Source organism: Panthera onca, chromosome A1 (assembly GCF_046562875.1).
Source record: "Panthera onca isolate mPanOnc1 chromosome A1, mPanOnc1 haplotype 2, whole genome shotgun sequence".
Classification (NCBI taxonomy): domain Eukaryota; kingdom Metazoa; phylum Chordata; class Mammalia; order Carnivora; family Felidae; genus Panthera; species Panthera onca.
The window spans coordinates 43,449,629-43,467,769 of record NC_138339.1 but is presented as its reverse complement, the minus strand read 5'-3'; the positions used below and the strand labels follow the sequence as shown (position 1 = coordinate 43,467,769).

The window sequence follows — 18,141 nt, the reverse complement described above, 5'->3', positions numbered from 1 at the left end:
TGAAAGGAGGCATCCTTGTTCTGTGTTTGATCTTTTTTTTTTTTTTTTAAGTTTACTTATTTATTTTGATCTTTCAAAGAACCAACTACTGGGTCTGTTGATCATTTCTATTGTTCTTCTCTATTTTGTTTATTTCCACTCGAATCTTTATTATCTCCTTCCTCCTTCTGTTTTAGTTTTCATGTCTTTCTGGTTACTTAAGGCATAAAGTTAGGCAATTGCTTGTGATATTGCTTCTTTTTTTTACTGTAGGCATTTACAGTTCTAAATTTCCATCCATGCCCTGCCTTCGCTGTATCCAATAAGCTTGGTGTGTTGTCGTTTGTTTTGTTTTGTTTCATTTGTCTCTGTTTGAGGGTGGTGGGGAGGGGCAAAGGGAGAGAGAGAATCCCAAGCTGGGATTTTACTTACTTTTAGTTAAGTAGCTACTGTAGTTTGCCAAAGGCTCTGAACTAGACGCCTAGGTTTAAAAAAGAAGAGGAAGTGTTAGATGTTACAAACATGAGTATTGATACTTTTTCCTTGATTTAACCAGAAGGATAGGGATACGAACACGAAGAAAAATATTTTCTCACTGGTTGATTCCATATTAATTTAATGTTACTTCCTTTTTTTTTTTTTTTTATAACGTTTATTTATTTTGAGAGACAGCATGTGCACAATCAGGGGAGGGACCAAGAGAGAGGGAGGGAGAAAGAATCCTAAATGGGCTCAATCCTGTCTGCACGGGGCCCCATGTAGGGCTCAAATTCACAAACCAGGAGATCATGACCTGAACGGAAATCAAGAGTTTGTACGCTTAACCTACTGAGCCACCCAGACACCCCTGTTTCCAAGTATTTAAAAAAAAATTTTTTTTTACATTTATTTATTTTTGAGAGACAGAGTGAGACAGAGCATGAGCAGAGGAGGGACAGAGAGAGGAGACACAGAATCTGAAGCAGGCTCCAGGCTCTGAGCAAGTGTTCAGCACAGAGCCCAATGCGGGGCTTGAACCCACGAACTGTGAGATCATCACCTGAACTGAAGTTGGACACTTAACCCACGGAGCCACCCAGGCACCAAATACTTTTAAATTTCCCTTGTGTTTTTTTTTTTCTTTTACCCACTGGTTATCTAATAGTGTCCTGTTTAATTTCTACATATTTCTGAACTTTCCAGTTTTTCTTCTCATTAGTTTCCAATTTTATTACCTTGTAGTTGGAGAACATAGTATATATGATTTCAGTGTTTTAAAATTTATTGATACTTGTTTTGTAGCCTAAGATGTGGTACATCCTGAAGAATGTTCCGTGTGAACCTGAAAAAAATAAGTGTTTAGCTGTTACTGGGTATAGTGTCCTGTATGTCTCTTAGGTCTAGTTTAAGTGTTAATCAGGTTATTTATATCCTTATTCATTTTGTGTTTCTATGTTCAATCCATTATTTGAAATGGGGTGTTGAAGTCTCCCACTGCTATTATAAAACTGTCCATTTCTCCCTTTAATAATGTCAATATTTGCTTCAATATTTTTGGTCCTTGTTCGGTGTATAAATGTTCATAATTGTTGATATTTTTGATGAATTGACTCTTTTATCAATATATAATGACCTTCTTTCTCTTGTAACAATTTCTGACTTCATGTCTATTTTGTCTACAATAACAACAGAAAGGTGAAAGTAACGGGAGGACAGAGTTGTAAAGGATCAATGTTTTGTATGCTATTAGAGCTACATTGGTAACGATTCAAAGTAGATTATTGTACATTCAGGATGTTAATTGTAATTTCCATAGCAACCAATAAGGGAATAACTAAAACATTTTCAAAAAAAGAACTAAGCAGGGAATCAAAATGGTACACTGTAAAAAAAAAAAAATCAAACACAAAGAAGGCAGTATTGAGGGAATTGAGGCACACACAAAAAATATGACACATAGAAACAACTAGCAAAATGGCAGAACAGTGGTCATTTTAAATGTAAATGGATTAATGGATAGGGAAGAAACATGCTCTAACTATATGTTATCTATAACTATATGCTATCTTAGCAGGTAAGATGTTTTCATTTACTTTGATAAGTATAGAGTGAATTTACAGATATACACTTGCAGTGTCTACTGAACATTTTTCTAGTTGAAAAAAGTCTAGTTTACAATTGGACAAGATATCAACAATATTATTTTCTTTAGTTTCATGAAAATCTTTATAAATGAAAAAGACAGTTTGACCTCCATTTTTCAACCCAAGTGTGAAGAGCTAGGGGATTTGTTTTCTGTCATGATTTGATGTATTTCCTGATATACCATTGAAAGCAGGATTGGGGCATCTGGGCGGCTCAGTTGGTTGAGTGCCCAACTCTTGATTTCGGCTCATGTCATGATCCCAGGGATGTGGAATCGAGCCCCACATCAGGCTCCATGCTAAGTGTGGAGCCTGCTTAAGATTCGCTCTCTCCCCCTCTGCCACTCTCCCTTACACTCTCTTTCTCTCTCTTAATAAAATAAAATAATAAAATAAATAAAAAATAATAAAAGGGGCGCCTGGGTGGCTCAGTCAGTTGAGCGACTGACCAGCTCAGATCATGATCTTACAGTTCATGGGTTCGAACCCGTGTGGAGCTTTGCACTGGCAGCACAGAGCCTCCTTTGGATTCTTTGTCCCCCCTCTCTCTGTTCCTCCCCTGCTTGTGCTCTCTCTCTCAAAAATAAGTAAACATAAAAATAGTAATAATGATAATAATAATACAAAGCAGGATTGGCTCTACACTGTAAGGGGCTAACACATCTGTTACCAAAATTTCTCCTTTTGTCCACAGGACATTTTAGTTGCAACATTTGGGTTTGGAAATGTAATTTTATTCCGTTTCATATATAAGTGATTAGAACTATACAGTAATATCTATTTATGCTGTCTGTCTAATATAACTGGGAAATTACTATTTTCAACTCAGTGTTGGTGTCTTTTGGGGAGGCAAAAACCCTTTTATTTATTTAGAGGTATTTGCCTGTCATCCTTGACTCGTTTCATTGTGCTTTTGCACCCCCTTCACCACCATGCCCAAGCCTGAATTCTCTTTTGCATATTGTGCAATTTGCTCTATTTTAGTTTTTTACCTCCCTAATCCAGGTATGGGTGTGTCTTTATATCTGTCATCAAAATAAGAGGCTTTTTTTGGGCAATGTCATTGGTATTACAGTTGTTTTCATTTTCATTTTCTGAACTCTTAGAAAACATGGTCACAATATTTACAATTTAAAAATTAAACAAGCATTATGTACAAAGCACAATGGTTTATCCATAGACAAAGCAAAAGACTGTTAACACTTATGATTGCCATGCATTTAAGTTACACACTTAAAACGTATCACTCCTGAATGACACAACAATGGATAATCCATTATTGTAAATCGCAAATCATGGTTGCCAACATCAGAAGCCAAGGGGAAAAATAGCAATGCTGACTGGGAAAGGTACAAAATCTATATCCTTATCCACTTGACTTTAAAAACGTGTTATGCATATTTTCATGTGTCTGTTGGCCATCTGGATGTCGTCTTTGGAAAAGTGTCTATTCATGTCTTCTGCCCATTTCTTCATTGGATTATTTGTTTTTTAGGTGTTGAGGTTGGTAAGTTCTTTATAGATTTTGGATACTAACCCTTTATCCGATATGTCATTTGCAAATATCTTCTCCCATTCCATCCGTTGCCTTTTAGTTTTGTTGATTTTTTCCTTTGCAGGGCAAAAGTTTTTTATCTTGATGAGGTCCCAGTAGTTCATTTTTGCTTGTATTTCGCTTGCCTTTGGAGACGTGTAGAGCAAGAAGTTGCTGTGGCTGAGGTCAAAGAGGTTGTTGCCTGTTTTCTCCTATAGGATTTGGTTTCCTGTCTCACATTTAGGTCTTTCATCCATTTTAGTTTATTTTTGTGAATGGTGTAAGAAAGTGGTCCAGTTTCATTCTTCTTCATGTTGCTGTCCAGTTCTCCCAGCACCATTTGCTAAAGAGACTTCTTTCCATTGGATATTCTTTCCTGCTTTGTCAAAGATTAGTTGGCCATACATTTGTGGGTCCAATTCTGGGTTCTCTATTCTATTCCATTGGTCTGTGTGTCTGTTTTTGTGCCAATACCATACTATCTTGATAAGTAGAAACTTAACAGAGGACCATGGGGGAAGGGAAGGGGAAAAAATAGTTTCAAACTATAGGCAAACTCTTATAGGCAAACCATAAGAGACTCTTAAATACAGAGAACAAACTGAGGGTTGATGGGGGGGGGGGGAGGGCAAGGGGAAGGGGAAAATGGGTGATGCGCATTGAGGAGGGCACTTGTTGGGATGAGCACTGGGTGTTGTATGTAAGCAATGAATCATGGGAATCTACTCCTGAAACCAAGAGCACACTGTATACACTGTATGTTAGCTAACTCGACAAATTATATTTTAAAAATAAAAATAAAAACGTTGTTGCTCATTGCCTTAGTTTTTAGGTCACCTTATAGGTTTTTTTTTTTTTTTTTGGTCACCTTATAGGTTTTGCACTTTCCCCCAACTTTCCCCACCCATCTCCTCAAACTGAGACGTTTGAAGTCCTGAGTATGGATTTCCTGGTAAATTCCAGACAAACCTAGGGGGTTAGCCACCCTACCTCGGGCTTCCCCCTTCCACTCACTCAGTGTCCTTTTTACACCTTTCAGTCTCCCCCTCTTCTGCATTCTCCCCTCGTCTCAGACCTCAGCCTTTCAGTCTCAATACCTACACCCCCCGCCCCCCGCGTTTTGTGCCTTAGTCTCCATTCTCTGTTCCTCAGATTCTCCTTTATTTTGTGCCTCAGTCTCATCATTGTCTCAATTTTCCTTTTTTTCATCAGACATTCCCTGCAACATACTACGGTAGTAGGAATTTCCCCAACGCGATTCCTTAGCATTGTTTTTTTTAGCATAATTAGCGGTTTTATGATCTCTCTCCGCGCCCCCCCCCCCCCATGAGCCCTTCCATCACTTTTGCCCCTCTGTCCTACAGTGGAATCCCCTTGTATAGGGCGAATCCCCCTGTATAGGGCTGTACCATTTACCAGAACTTTGAAGTAGAATCCCTGCAAAAGGATTCCACCGTTCCAAATTCCTCTTTCCCCAGTTAGTCTTCAAATAAAGGACTGCACTACTGCACCTTCTTCCCCGATCCTTTAAAAGCTCTCGGCAAAACTTTGCCCCACACGGGTTTGTATAATCTTCCTTTCGGTCATTTTACGCGTTCCCCTCGCTGCCGCAAAGACACGGTCCAAACTCAGGCTGGGAATAAACCCAAGTTCCTCCTCGTGTACGGAATTGTCCGGGTTCTCAAGATGGCGGCTTCCGCAGTGAGACACAGAGCATGGGGGCGGACATCTTGCCTCCTGAACAAAGCCGCGGAGAATGCGGAGTGGGCAAAACCGCGCAGAATAGCTCGGCGCATGCTTGAGAGCCCTGCGCTGCGGTCACCCAGGCCGGAAGCGGGTGTTAATCACGTTAATCCATGACAGCTGTCCCGGGTTAAACTGTGACGGACGTTTCCGGACCTGATAATCGAGCTGGGAGTAGAAGTGGGATTTATGGATTGAGTCATGAGGAAGTTTGGGGTTGATACTGGAGGGGCGGTCAGCAATTGGAGGTCTATGGAGTCTGAGGGGAAGTCTGTGGGATGAGTGTTGGGTACATGTAGAGATCAGTAATAACGAGAGCTGTCTGTGCGCTGTTGGAGTATCCATATGACCAGTGATTTGTGAACCTATGTGGCTAGTCCTGTGTTGGGGGTTTGTTGGAAGTGCTCTTTGGGATTTGGGATTTCTGCCCCTGCTGATTCAGTGATTTGTAGGAGTCATTAATTCAGCCAGTGGCTGATAAAGGTCCGTCCTGGTTTAGTGAGAAAACTTTACAATTTATGTAAAGTCCGAGGTGGCCCCCACCTTGAAGCCCCTCCTCAGATGTTTTCTCAAATCACCATCTCCCTCCATCGCTCAAAAGCTCACAGAAGAAAACATCCTTTGAATGTAAGACCAAACAGATCTAAAGAAATAACATTATTATTGTCGATTCTCTCTAGCCAAAGACCTCCAGGAACACCCTGTAGTTGAACAGATTGGGTTTATTGCTCTAGCATCTAGTTACACCATGGGGAAAGTGGGGGCTTCTCAGAAAGAGCGTGCTAGAAAGAACTTACAGGATTTGTGTTAGGTGATTTCAAGGAGGGCCTAAGGGAGTGGACCTTGCTCTGAATTGGATGTTGTAAGGAAGTGGGGTAATTCATTGTTTGGGAATTTCAGTACATCTGGAGAGAGGAAAGACTAACCTGAAGTTAAAGCTGTAATAGGTGAGGAAGTAGCAGTCACTCATGTTAACCAGGAGCGAGGGTGTTTTGTGGATTGGACAATGTGGATGTTTTGTCTGTGTTCAGACATGACTTCAGAGAGGGCTTGTTTTTGTTTTATTCCATCTTGGTCACTGAGTGGCCTTGTCTGATGTTGATACTCTGTGTAATTATATTAAATAGGAGAGTTTGAGTGCCAGACCAGCTCTGAAATGTGAGAGCTGCTTTTTCTTTTTCTTACATGAGGTGTGATTTCAGCCCTGTTTCTTCCTATTTATTGAATTTGTTCTACATTCTGTTCAGCAAACATTTATTAAACACCTGTTATTTCCTTGTTTCAGAGCTCAGTGTCCAGAGAGGAGCCTGACTATTTAATTGTTTCCTTCTAGGTTCATCTTGACAAAGCCTGGGATAACCCCATATGAAACAGCCTACCTATCATGGGAGCACTCACTTCCTGTGAATGAGTACAGCCTTCTCTGGATGATCCATCCTGGGACTGAGAAGAATTCACCAGGTAAGTATCTTTCTGCACTGTACTGTATTCCTGTTTATCAATGGTTCTAACCTGTCACGATTTTCTTATATAGATAACTGCACTATTGGAAATCAACAATAAAATCTTAAGCAAAAAACATGTTAAAATCAGCAAAATCAACAGTTTTAATCTTTGAATATTGACTTGGCAAGATAATTTGCTGGGTTAGGGGAAAATATAAAAGAGCTCTTAGGATTTTGCTGGCTGCTTACGTCTAGGGAATATGGGTGCATTCCTTAGTTTTCTACTTGGTCATTCTTCTTATTCTTATTGTCAGGGAACTGCTCCATCTGCAGTTAAATCTTACATATATGTGTAGACATGATTATTGTCTTATGATAGAGTCTTACAGATAGAATTGCAAATAGAATTGCTGATTCAAAGGGGAACATTAAGGTGTTTGTATATCAACAGAAATAACTTCGTTTATCCAATTAAAAATCACCTTGTACATTTTCTATGTGATCATATTATAATCACAAGAGGACTTTTTTCACATGGTGCATACAGATCCTTCTATAAGGATCAAATAACCTTCTATGGGGCGACCTGTTTTTCATCTGACTTCTGTTGGTGGTTGTTTCTAGATGGTAAATGGCCCCTGGAGACTTAGTCTGTCTCTCAGTCCTGATTCTTCAGACCTCTGCTCTTTTGGAAGAGAAGCAGAAAATGACCAAGTCTCACGTGAGTTGCTTGCTTATTTTGTACTTGGTTTCCATATAATCAAATGGAAAAGTGTAGAAAGCTAGAGATTAGAATTAGGGAAAATGTAGAGAGAACAAAGACTTGGAATGAGTTGCTATGTAATAAGTAGAACCACATAAAACCACTATTAGAGTTCACATATATATTTGTTATGTATAAGTTCTATATAAACATAATACACTTATTATATCTACATTATGTCTATTTTACATAAATGTGTAAATTAAAGTGGACATTTGTTTGATCTTTTCTAGCAGCCACAGTGGAAAGGTAGAGAACATCATATATGTGATTTGGCATTCTCCACACATCAGGAAAAAAAGAAATTTCTTTGGGGGACAGGGTTCTCCTATAGATGATGTCCTGACCTATACTTCTGCATAAATGTATCAGTAGATTTTTTGTGGTTGTGTCTTTAAATATTTTTTTAGAGGACAGTTATAATGTTAAAGCTGAACTCCATAAGCATTATTCTTTGGGAGAACTAAGGTACAGTTTATCCAGAGATAAAACCTAGATAAGATGGAATGATGAGTATCTATTTGTCTCTAATATGATTATTTCTCTCAAATAGGCAGTTCTGTACTTAAAATTCTGTGGTAAACATTTGGAGCACAGGGGTCTCTGATTTTCTATAGCCTTTGCTGTGGTCTCAGGGTTTGTGAAGCTACTCCCCAACTGAATACCAGTTCTTGCCCTATTTTTTTCAATTTATAAAATCATTTTACTATTTTTTTGTCCTAGCCTGAATTATCCCTACTTGGTAAAAACATTTAAGAAATACATAAATAAATTAAAATAAATAAATAAATAAATAAATAAATTAAAATGATAAAGTGAAAAGGATTTTAGGATTTTAAAATTCCCTTTCTCCTGGGATAGCCAGTATTAATAATTTGCAATGCTTAGATTTTTTTTTTCCCCATCTGGAAACTGTTTCTTGTTTTTAAAACATAAAGTCTCAACTTTCTTATTTAACTGAATGACTATCCACTTTTTCCAGTACCATTTATTGAACAATTTACTTATTTAAAATGCTGCCTTTATTGAATTCCCATTTGTGAGTAAGTCTCCTTTGCTCGTCTGTTCTTCTGATATGTTTGACTCTTTTTGCTAAAGACAAAATTTTACATCATTTTTCTGAATAGGCATGACATAGAACTGGGCACATAGTTTTGCATGCTGTGGTAAAAATGGGAATGATCACTTCAGATTGAACAGGAGCATGCTATTGTAGGGTCCATTGTCATTTGAGGATGTGGCTGTAGCTTTCACTAAGGAGGAGTGGCAGCAACTGGACCCTGCTCAGAGGACCCTGTATAGAGACGTGATGCTGGAGAACTTCAGCCACGTGATCTCATTGGGTAAGGATGGTTTCCCCGCATATTTCAGCATATCTAATCCGGTGCTTATCTCTTCTCATTTGATCAAATTGGGTGGGTTCCTGACATATGTAATGACTGATTTTGTGCTCTCTATTCCCCAATCTCCTCTCCAGCGGGTTATTACTCTGCTGGGGGCAGCTGGACAGCTGGACAGCTTCATTGTGGGGCTCCTAAAATAGCACCCTTTTTTTTCTTCACTGCAGTCAACCCAATTCCTCTCTGATTTCTCTATAATAGGGCATCCAGTTTCCAAACCAGATGTCATCTCCAAGTTGGAACAAGGAGAAGAGCCATGGATAATAAAGAGAGATGTATCAGATTGGATCTATCCAGGTAAAAATCTAGCAGGTGGGAGTCAAGGGAAGTGAAATCTCAGTTTCTTTGTTTTTTGTTTTTAATTGGCTGGTGGCTGAGACTTATGCTTCCACCTAGTTGGCAGTTCCTATTCCCTCTTGCTCCTGTGCTGAACGTGTAGTAAGTATTCGGCAACTCGTTAAGTAATAGTGAGCCACAAAGAGAAAAAAAGTTTCTTACTGATTCACTCAACAATCATGTCTTTAGTGCCTTTCGAGAAGAAATTCAAAGGCACTAGAAATCAGATGCTTTTCAGGAACATAGGTTTTACATGGAAAGATAGGAATCAAAGTTCATGGCTGTATAAAATTGCATGACCAATCTAGTTAATGTTTTAGGAGTTAAATGAAAATCATAGTCTAAAGAGATGTGGCATAACTTAAGAAGGCATGTTTTCCCAGCATGAACCAGCCCCTCTGAATTATATTTGGAGTGTGGGTTAGGCAGGAGGATGGCGAAGGCAAGCTCTAGGAATGGATGTGTATAAATTCTTGGAGTTAGGAATCCTTATGGCTTTCTGGAAGAAATTTGCTAGGCTTACTTGACTTCAGTAAAAGATATTTATTGGAGACTAACGTAATATAAGTGTGGATGCACAGTGTGAATACAGACAAAGTTTCATTAGCTGTACTCTGAAATTTTCTGTTACTATTTTTATTTACACAACTTTAAGATATAACTCACATGCCTTACAGTTGACCCAAAGTTAACAATTCAGTGGTTTTTAGTGTATTCACAGATAATGTGTAACAATTGCCACAGCCAATTTTAAAACATTTTTATCACCTACAAAAGAGATCCTGTACTGTTTAGCTATCACACCCCTGTTTCCCATCTCCCAGCCCTAAGCAACCACTAATCTACTTTCTGTCTTTGTTAATTTGCCTACTCTTGATATTTCATTTATTAAATGTCTTTTTTTAAGTTTTATTTATTTATTTTGAGAGAGACAGAAACAGTGTGAGGAGGTTAGAGGCAGAGAGTGAGGGAAAGAGGAGAATCCTAAGCAGACTCTGTGCCACCAGTGCAGAGCCTGACATGAGACTCAAACCCACGAAACTGTGAGATTGTGACCTGAGCCAAAAACCAAGAATTGGACGCTTAACCAACTGAGCCACCCAGGTGCCCCTTGATATTTCATTTAAACGAAATAATGTAATATGTGGTCTTTTGTGACTGGCTTCTTTCAGTTAGCATACTGTTTTTGAGGTTCATCCACATTATAGCATGTATCAGTCCTTCATTCCTTTTTTGGCTGAGTAATATTCCATTGTATGGATGTACTACATTTGGTTATCCATTCATCAATCATTGGATATTTGGCTTGTTTCCACCTTCTGGCAACATGAATAATGCTACTGTAAACATTCATGCATAAGTTTTTGTGTAGACATAGGTTTTATTTTTTCTTCAGTATGTACCTAGGAATGGAATTGCTGGGTCATATATCAACTTTGTGTTTAACTAAAATAAGAGCATATTTTCATTTGCTTATTTATCATTATGTATCTTCTTTGGAAAATAGTGTGTTGGGATCCTTTTTCTATTTTGAACTATTTGTCTTTTTATTAATGAGTTGTAAGAATTCCTTGTATAGATAAAATTCTTATATAGAACATATATGGAATTTTTATGTAAAGTTCTTTATGTAGATAAAGTGTTTTGTATAGATTCTTTTTTGTTGTTCACTGGTACTGATTTTAGTATTAATTAGGACAGGCTAGATATACTGTATTACAGATTAACCTCCACATGCCAGTGCCTTAACACAACAGTGTTTGTTTCCTTTACGTGATGCAAATCCAACACAGTTTGGCAGGGGGGCATGCTCCACTGGTCCCTCAGGAATCCAATTGACTGAAGTTAACACCATCTGCCGTCCAACTTGTCACTGATACAGGGGAAGAGGAATCTGGAGAACTCACAAGGCTCTTCTGAGCTTTACCTAGATTGTCAGTTTACTATAAAAGGGTATGTAACCCAGGAACACCCAGATGGAGGGGATACCTAGAGGAAGGTATGTGGAAGGGGCGCAGAGCTCCCATTCCCTCTCCAGGTGCACCACCATTCTCCTAGCGCCTCCCATGTGTTCCCCAACCTGGAAGCTCCTGGAGTTATTTGATTTCAGTCTCTTAACCAGATATATGATTTGCAAATACTTCCATCCTATGGGTTGCCTTTTTACTCTTTTTTTTTTTTAAGCTATTTATTTACTTTTTGAGAGGGAGAGAACACGAGAGGGGGAGGGACAGAGAGAGAGGAAGAGAATGAATTCCAAGCAGGCTCCAAGCTGCCAACATTGAACCCAATGTGGGGCTCGATCTCAGTCTCGTGAATCATGAGATCATGACCTGAGCTGAAATCAAGAGTCAGATGTTTAACCAGCTGAGCCACCCAGGTGCCCCAATGTTTTCACTCTCTTGATAGTATCCTTTGACACACATGATTTTTTAATTTTGATGAAGCCCAGTTTTTCTGTTGTTCTTTTGTTGCTGTCATATCCAAGAATCCATTGCCAAATCCAAGGTCATGAAGTTTACCCCTATGTTTTTTTCCTAAAAGTTTTATACTGTTAATGTTCTTACATTTAGGTCTTTGATACATTTTGAATTAATTTTTGCACATGATATGAAGTAAGGTTCCAACTTCATTCTTTTGCATGTGGCAATCCAGGTGTTCCAGCGCCATTTTATTTATTTATTTATTTATTTATTTATTTATTTATTTATGTATGTATTTATTTATTTATCTTTTGATGATGATGTGTGGTTTTTTTCATTTTTATTTTTTTAATACTAGTGAACTTAAATACAGTGTTGTATTAGTTTCAGGTATACCGTATAGTGATTCAAAAATCCCATATATTATTCAGTTCTCATCAAGATAAGTGTACTCTTAATCCCCTTTAACTACTTCACCCATCCCCCCACACCTCCCCTCTGATAATCATCAGTTTGTTCTCTGTAGTTCAGTCTGGTTTTGTTTTGTCTTTTTTTTGTTTTTTCCTTTGTTCATTTGTTTCTTAAATTCCACATGAGTGAAATCAAATGGTATTTGCGTTTCTCTGACTGGCTTATTTCGTTCACCATTTTACTCTAGATCCATACATGTTGCTGCAGATGGCAAGATTTCATTCTTTCTTATGGCTCAATGATATTCATTCTTTCTTATGGCTCAATGATATTCTATTGTGTAGATATACCATATCTTCTTTATCTGTTCATCTGTTGATGGACACTTAGGCTGCTTCCATAGTTTGGCTATTGTAAATTATGCTGCAGTAAACATAGGGGTGCATGTGTCCCTTTGAATTAGTGTTTTTGTATTTGGGTAAATTCCCAGTAGTGTGATTACTGGATCATAGGGTAGTTCTGTTTTTAATTTTTTGAGGAATGTCCATACTGTCTCCCACAGTGGTGTACCAGTTTGCATTCCCACCAGCAATGCACAGGTGTTCTTTTTCTTGACATCCTCAACAACATTTGTTGTTTCTTGAGCCCATCCCCTACTTTTTTTTTTTAATTTAAATTTTAGTTAACGTAGAGCTTTTGATTTTAGACATTCTGACAGGTGTGAGGTAATAATATCTCATTGTGGTTTTGATTTGCATTTCCCTGATGAGTGATTTTGAACATCTTTTTATTTTTTATGTGTCTGTTGGCCATCTGGATGTCATCTTTGGAGAAATGTCTGTTCATGTCTTCTGCCCATTGTTATTTATTTATTTTTTAATTAAAAAAAATTTTTTTTGAGACAGAGAGAGACAGAGCGTGAGCAGGGGAGGAGTAGAGAGAGGGAGACACAGAATCCAAAGCAGGCTCCAGGCTCAGAGCTGTCGGCACAGAGCCTGACGCGGGGCTTGAACTCACGGACTGTGAGATCATGACCTGAGCTGAAGTCGGACGCTTAACCAACTGAGCCACCCAGGCACCCCATATTTATTTGTTTATTTATAATATACATCCAAGTTAGTTAGCATATAGTGCAATAATGTTTTCAGGAGTAGATTCCAGTGATTAATCCCCTATGTATAACACCCAGTACACAGCCCAACAAGTGTCTTCCTTAAGGCCCCTTACCATTTAGCCCATCCCCCCCATCCACAGCCCCTCCAGCAACCCTCAGTTTGTTCCCTGTATTTAAGAGTCTCTTGGGTTTTGTCCCCCTCCACGTTTTTATATTATTTTTCCTTCCCTTCCCTTATGTTCATCCGTTTTGTATCTTAAATTCCACATGAGTGAGGTTACATGATATTTGTCTTTGTCTGACTAATTTCACTCAGCATAATACCCTCCAGTTCTATCCACGTAGTTGCAAATGTCTTCTGCCAGTTTTTAATTGGATTATTTATTTTTTAGGTGTTGAGTTGTATAAGTTCTTTGTATATTTTGGATACTAACCTTTTGTTAGATAAGTCATTTGCAAACATCTTCTCCCATTCCATAGGTTGTCTTTTAGTTTTGTTGGTTGTTACCTTTGCTGTGCAGACTTTTTATTTTGATGTAGTTCCAATAGTTTATTTTTGCTTTTGTTTCCCTTGCCGCAGAGGACATATCTAAAAACATATTGTTATGGCCAATGTCAGAGAAATTACTGCCTGTGCTCTCTTCTAGGATTTTTATGGTTTCAGGTCTCACATTTAGATCCTTAATCCATTTTGAGTTTATTTTTGTGTACAGTTTCAGAAAATGATCCGTTTTCATTTTTTTGCATGTAGCTGTCCAGTTTTCCCAACACCATTTGTTGAAGAGACGGTCTTTTTCCCATTGTATATTCTTGAAGATTAATTGATCATAGAATTGTGGGTTTATATCTGGGCTCTGTATTCTGTTCTACTGATCTATGTTTTCGTGTCAGTACCATCCTGTTTTGATTACTGCAGTTTTGTAATATAACTTGAAGTCTGGAATTTTGGTCCCTCCAGTTTTTCTTTTCTTTTCTTTTCTTTTTAAATCTTTTTTGTTTATTTATTTTATTTTTAAATTTTTTTAACGTTTATTTTTGATGCAGAGAGAGACAGAGCATGAACGGGGAGGGTCAGAGAGAGGGAGACACAGAATCTGAAACAGGCTCCAGGCTCTGAGCTGTCAGCACAGAGCCTGACGCGGGGCTCGAACTCACGGAGTGCGAGATCATAACCTGAGCCGAAGTCGGCGGCTTAACCGACTGAGCCACCCAGGCGCCCCAATGTTTGTTTATTTTTGAGAGAGAGAGAGAGAGAGAGAGAGAAAGAGAAGGAGTGGGGGAGGGGCAGACAGAGAGGGAGACACACAATCTGAAGCAGGCTCCAGGCTCCCAGCTGTTAAGAGCCTGACACGGGGCTCGAACCCACAAACTGGGAGATCATGACCTGAGCCGAAGTTGCACACTTAACCGACTGAGCCACCCGGGTGCCCCTGTTTTTCTTTTTCAAGGTTGCTTTGGCTGTTCAGGGTCTTTTGTGGTTCCCTACAAATTTTAGGATTGTTTGTTCTAGTTCTGTGAAAAATGCTGTTGGTATTTTGATAGGGATTGCAATACTTGTGTAGATTGCTTTGGGTAGTATCGACATTTTACTATATAACAATTTACAAATAACAATATTTGTTCTTCCAATCAATGAACATGGAATGTCTATTTGTTTGTGTCTTCAGTTTCTTTCATCATTGTTTTCTAGTTTTCAGAATATGGGTTTTTCTCCTCTTTGGTTAAGTTTATTCCTAGGTATTTGTATTATTGTAAATGAGATTGTTTCCTTAATTTCTTTTTGCTTTATTATTAATGTATAGAAATGTAGATAAATGTTGTATCCTGTGACCTTACTGAATTCATATATGAGTTCCAGCAGTTTTTTGGTGGAGTCTTTCAGGTTTTCGGTATATAGTATATCATGTTACCTGCAAATAGTGAAAGTTTTACTTCTTCCTTACCAGTTTGGATGTCTTTTATTTCTTTTTGTCTGATTACTAGGGCTAGGACTTCCAGTACTCTGTTGGATAAAAGTGGTGAGAGTAGACATTCTTGTCTTGTTCCTGACCTTACAGGAAAAGCTCTCAGTTTTTCCCCATTGAGTATGATGTTAGCTGTGGGCTTTTCATATATGATGCCTTTATTATGCTGAGGTATGTTCTCTCTAAACCTACTTTGTTGAGGGTTTTTATTATGAATAAATTTTATACTTTGTCAAATGCTTTTTCTGCATCTATTGAAATGATCATATGGCTTTATCCTTGATGGGACACATCAGTTGATTTTTTGCAAATATTGAACCACTCTTACATCCTGGGAATAAATCCCACTTGATTGTGGTGAACGATTGTTTTAATGTATTGTTGAATTCAATCTGCTACTATTTTGTTGAGGATTTTTGCATCTGTATTCATCAGAGATACTGGCTTTTAGGTCTCTTTTTGTGTGTGTGTGGTGTCTTTACCTGGTTTGGGAATCAGGGTAATGCTGCCTCATAGAATGAATTTGTTCCAGCACCATTTATTGAAGTGATTTTTCTTTTCCCATTGAATGGTCTTGGCACTCTTGCCAAAAATCAGTTAGCCATAAATGAAAGAGTTTATTTCTGACTATACTATTCTGCCTATCTGTATATCTATCTCTGTGCCAGTCTCTTGACTATCGTTGCTTGTAGTAAGTTTTGAAATTGGGAAATGTCATTCTTCCAATATTGTTTTTCTTTTCCAAGACTGGAAACATTGGCTGTTCAGGGTTCATGTGAATTTTGGAATAAAGAGTATCCATTTCTACAAATAAGTATTCTTAGATTCTGATAGGGATTTGTTGAATTTTTAGATCGATTTGAGTAGTATTGCTGTCTTAACAATATTAAATCTTCTAATCAGTGGGAGCATATAACTTTTTCCTTTCACTTAGATCATTAATTTTTTTCAACAATAGTTTTCAGAGTATAAATTTCATACTTGTTAAATTTCTTTCTTAGTCTTTTATTTGATGCTATTATAAATGGAATTGTGTTGTTAATTTCATTTTTGGATTGTCCATTGCAAGTGTATGGAAATGTAATTTATTTTTATATATTGGTCTAGTATTCTGAGAACTTACTAATAAACTCATTATTTCTTTTTCTTTAACTTATTTTATTTATATTTGAGAGAGAGACAGACAGACAGAGACAGTGTGTGAACAGGGGAGGATCAGAGAGAGACAGAATCTGAAGCAGGCTCCAGGCTCTGAGCTGTCAGCACAGACCCCAACCTGGGGTTTGAACTCATGAGCCGTGAGATCATGACCTGAGCCAAAGTCAGATGCTCAACTGACTGAGGCACCCAAGCATCCCTATTATTTCTTTTTTTTTTTTTTAAGCTTATTTATTTATTTTGAGAGAGAGAGAGAGCAAGTGGGAGGGGCAGAGAGAGAATCCCAGGCAGGCTCCACACTGTCAGTGCAGAGCCTGATGTGGGGCTCAGGCCCATGAACCATAACAAGATCATGACTTGAGCTGAAGTCAGATGCTTAACTGACTGAGCCAGCCAGGCACCCCAGGTCTTTTTTATTTTTATTTTTATTTTTGTAAGTTTTTATTTCTTTATTTTGAGTGTGAGTGAACAGGGGAGGGGCAGAGAAACAGGGAGAGAGAATCCCAAGCTGGCTCAATGCTGTCAGCATGGAGCCCGATGCAAGGGCTGGATCTCACAAACTGAGATCATGATCTGAGCTGAAATCAAGAGTCACTTGCTTAACTGACTGAGCCACTCAGTCGCCCCATTTATTATTAGTTCTAATTGTTCTTTAGTTAATCTCTTAGGATTTTCTGTATAAACGATTTGTCACCTACAAAAAGAGATAGTTTTATATTCCTTCACACATTGGATACCTTTTATTTCTTCTTCTTGCCTAAGTATCCTGGTTAGAACCTCCAGTACAATTTTGAATAGAATAGGGGGTGGACATTCTTGTCTTATTCCTGATGTTTTGTGGGGGGGATATCCAATCTTTCAGTGTTAAGTATATTAGCTATAGGTTGTCATGCCCTTTATCAGGTTGAGGGATTTCTTTTCTAGTCCTAATTTTTTGGTGTTTTTTTGTAACGAAAAATGTGTTGGATTTTGACAAATGTAATTTTTTTTGCATTTACTGAGATCTTTTTATTATGATATATTACTGAATTTTAATTAATTGATTATTGGATAGTAAACCAACCTTACATTCCAGGACAATTTCAACTTGCTGATGGTGTATAAATCTTTTTATGTATTGCTGGATTTGGTTTGCTGCTTGTGTTGGGGATCTGGAAGACCACCCTGCAGTTTGATGATTTGCTAGAAGAACTCACAGACCTGGAGAAGCTGTTATACTCATGGTTATGGTATATTACAGTGATAGAATTTACCGGTCTGGGTCTGGACTTTTCTTTGTGGGAAGATTTTTATTTACCAAATTTCTTTCCTTGATGTGAATGTATTCTAGTTATCTATTTTTTCTTGAGTGGGTTCTGGTAATTCATGTCTTTAAAGGAATTTTTGTCTTTCATCCAAATTGTCAAATTCATGGGTATCATATTTTTCATGATAATCCCCTATTGTTCTTTTATGTCTGTAGGATCTGGTCTAGAGATGTTCTGTTTTTCATTGCTACTTTGCCATTGCCATTTCCCTTTTTTTTTCTCTTTGCTAACTAAAGCATACTAATTTTATTAATTTTTTCAAATAATCAGTTTCTTGTTTCATTTCTTTTTCTCTGTTGTTTGTCCATTTTCTATTTCCTTGACTTCCACCCTGATCTTTATTTTTCCTGTCTTCTACTTATTTTGGGTTTAATTTGCTCTTTTTCTAGCTTCTTAAGGTGGAAGCTTAGATTATTTATTTGAGATCTGTTTTGTTTTCTA

At 37.9% G+C, this 18,141-nt stretch overlaps 1 protein-coding gene across 8 annotated transcripts in view; it reads left to right on the top strand.

The window, feature by feature from the left end:
* The window catches only part of LOC132680858 (uncharacterized), a 53,590-nt gene that overhangs the window by 26,808 nt on the left and 8,641 nt on the right, over positions 1-18,141 (top strand). For 3 of the 8 annotated variants that reach the window (XM_060634731.2, XM_060634728.3, XM_060634729.3), the window contains 4 exons: positions 6,713-6,840; positions 7,449-7,545; positions 8,804-8,930; positions 9,189-9,284. In XM_060634731.2, the coding sequence (XP_060490714.2) occupies positions 7,456-7,545; positions 8,804-8,930; positions 9,189-9,284 (313 nt within the window). In that variant the 5' untranslated portion in view covers positions 6,713-6,840; positions 7,449-7,455. Of the gene's footprint in view, positions 1-5,398; positions 5,628-5,705; positions 6,007-6,712; positions 6,841-7,448; positions 7,546-8,714; positions 8,931-9,188; positions 9,285-18,141 lie in introns of those variants that run through there. The other 5 variants (XM_060634734.3, XM_060634733.3, XM_060634732.2 and 2 more) reach the window with 5 other exon arrangements.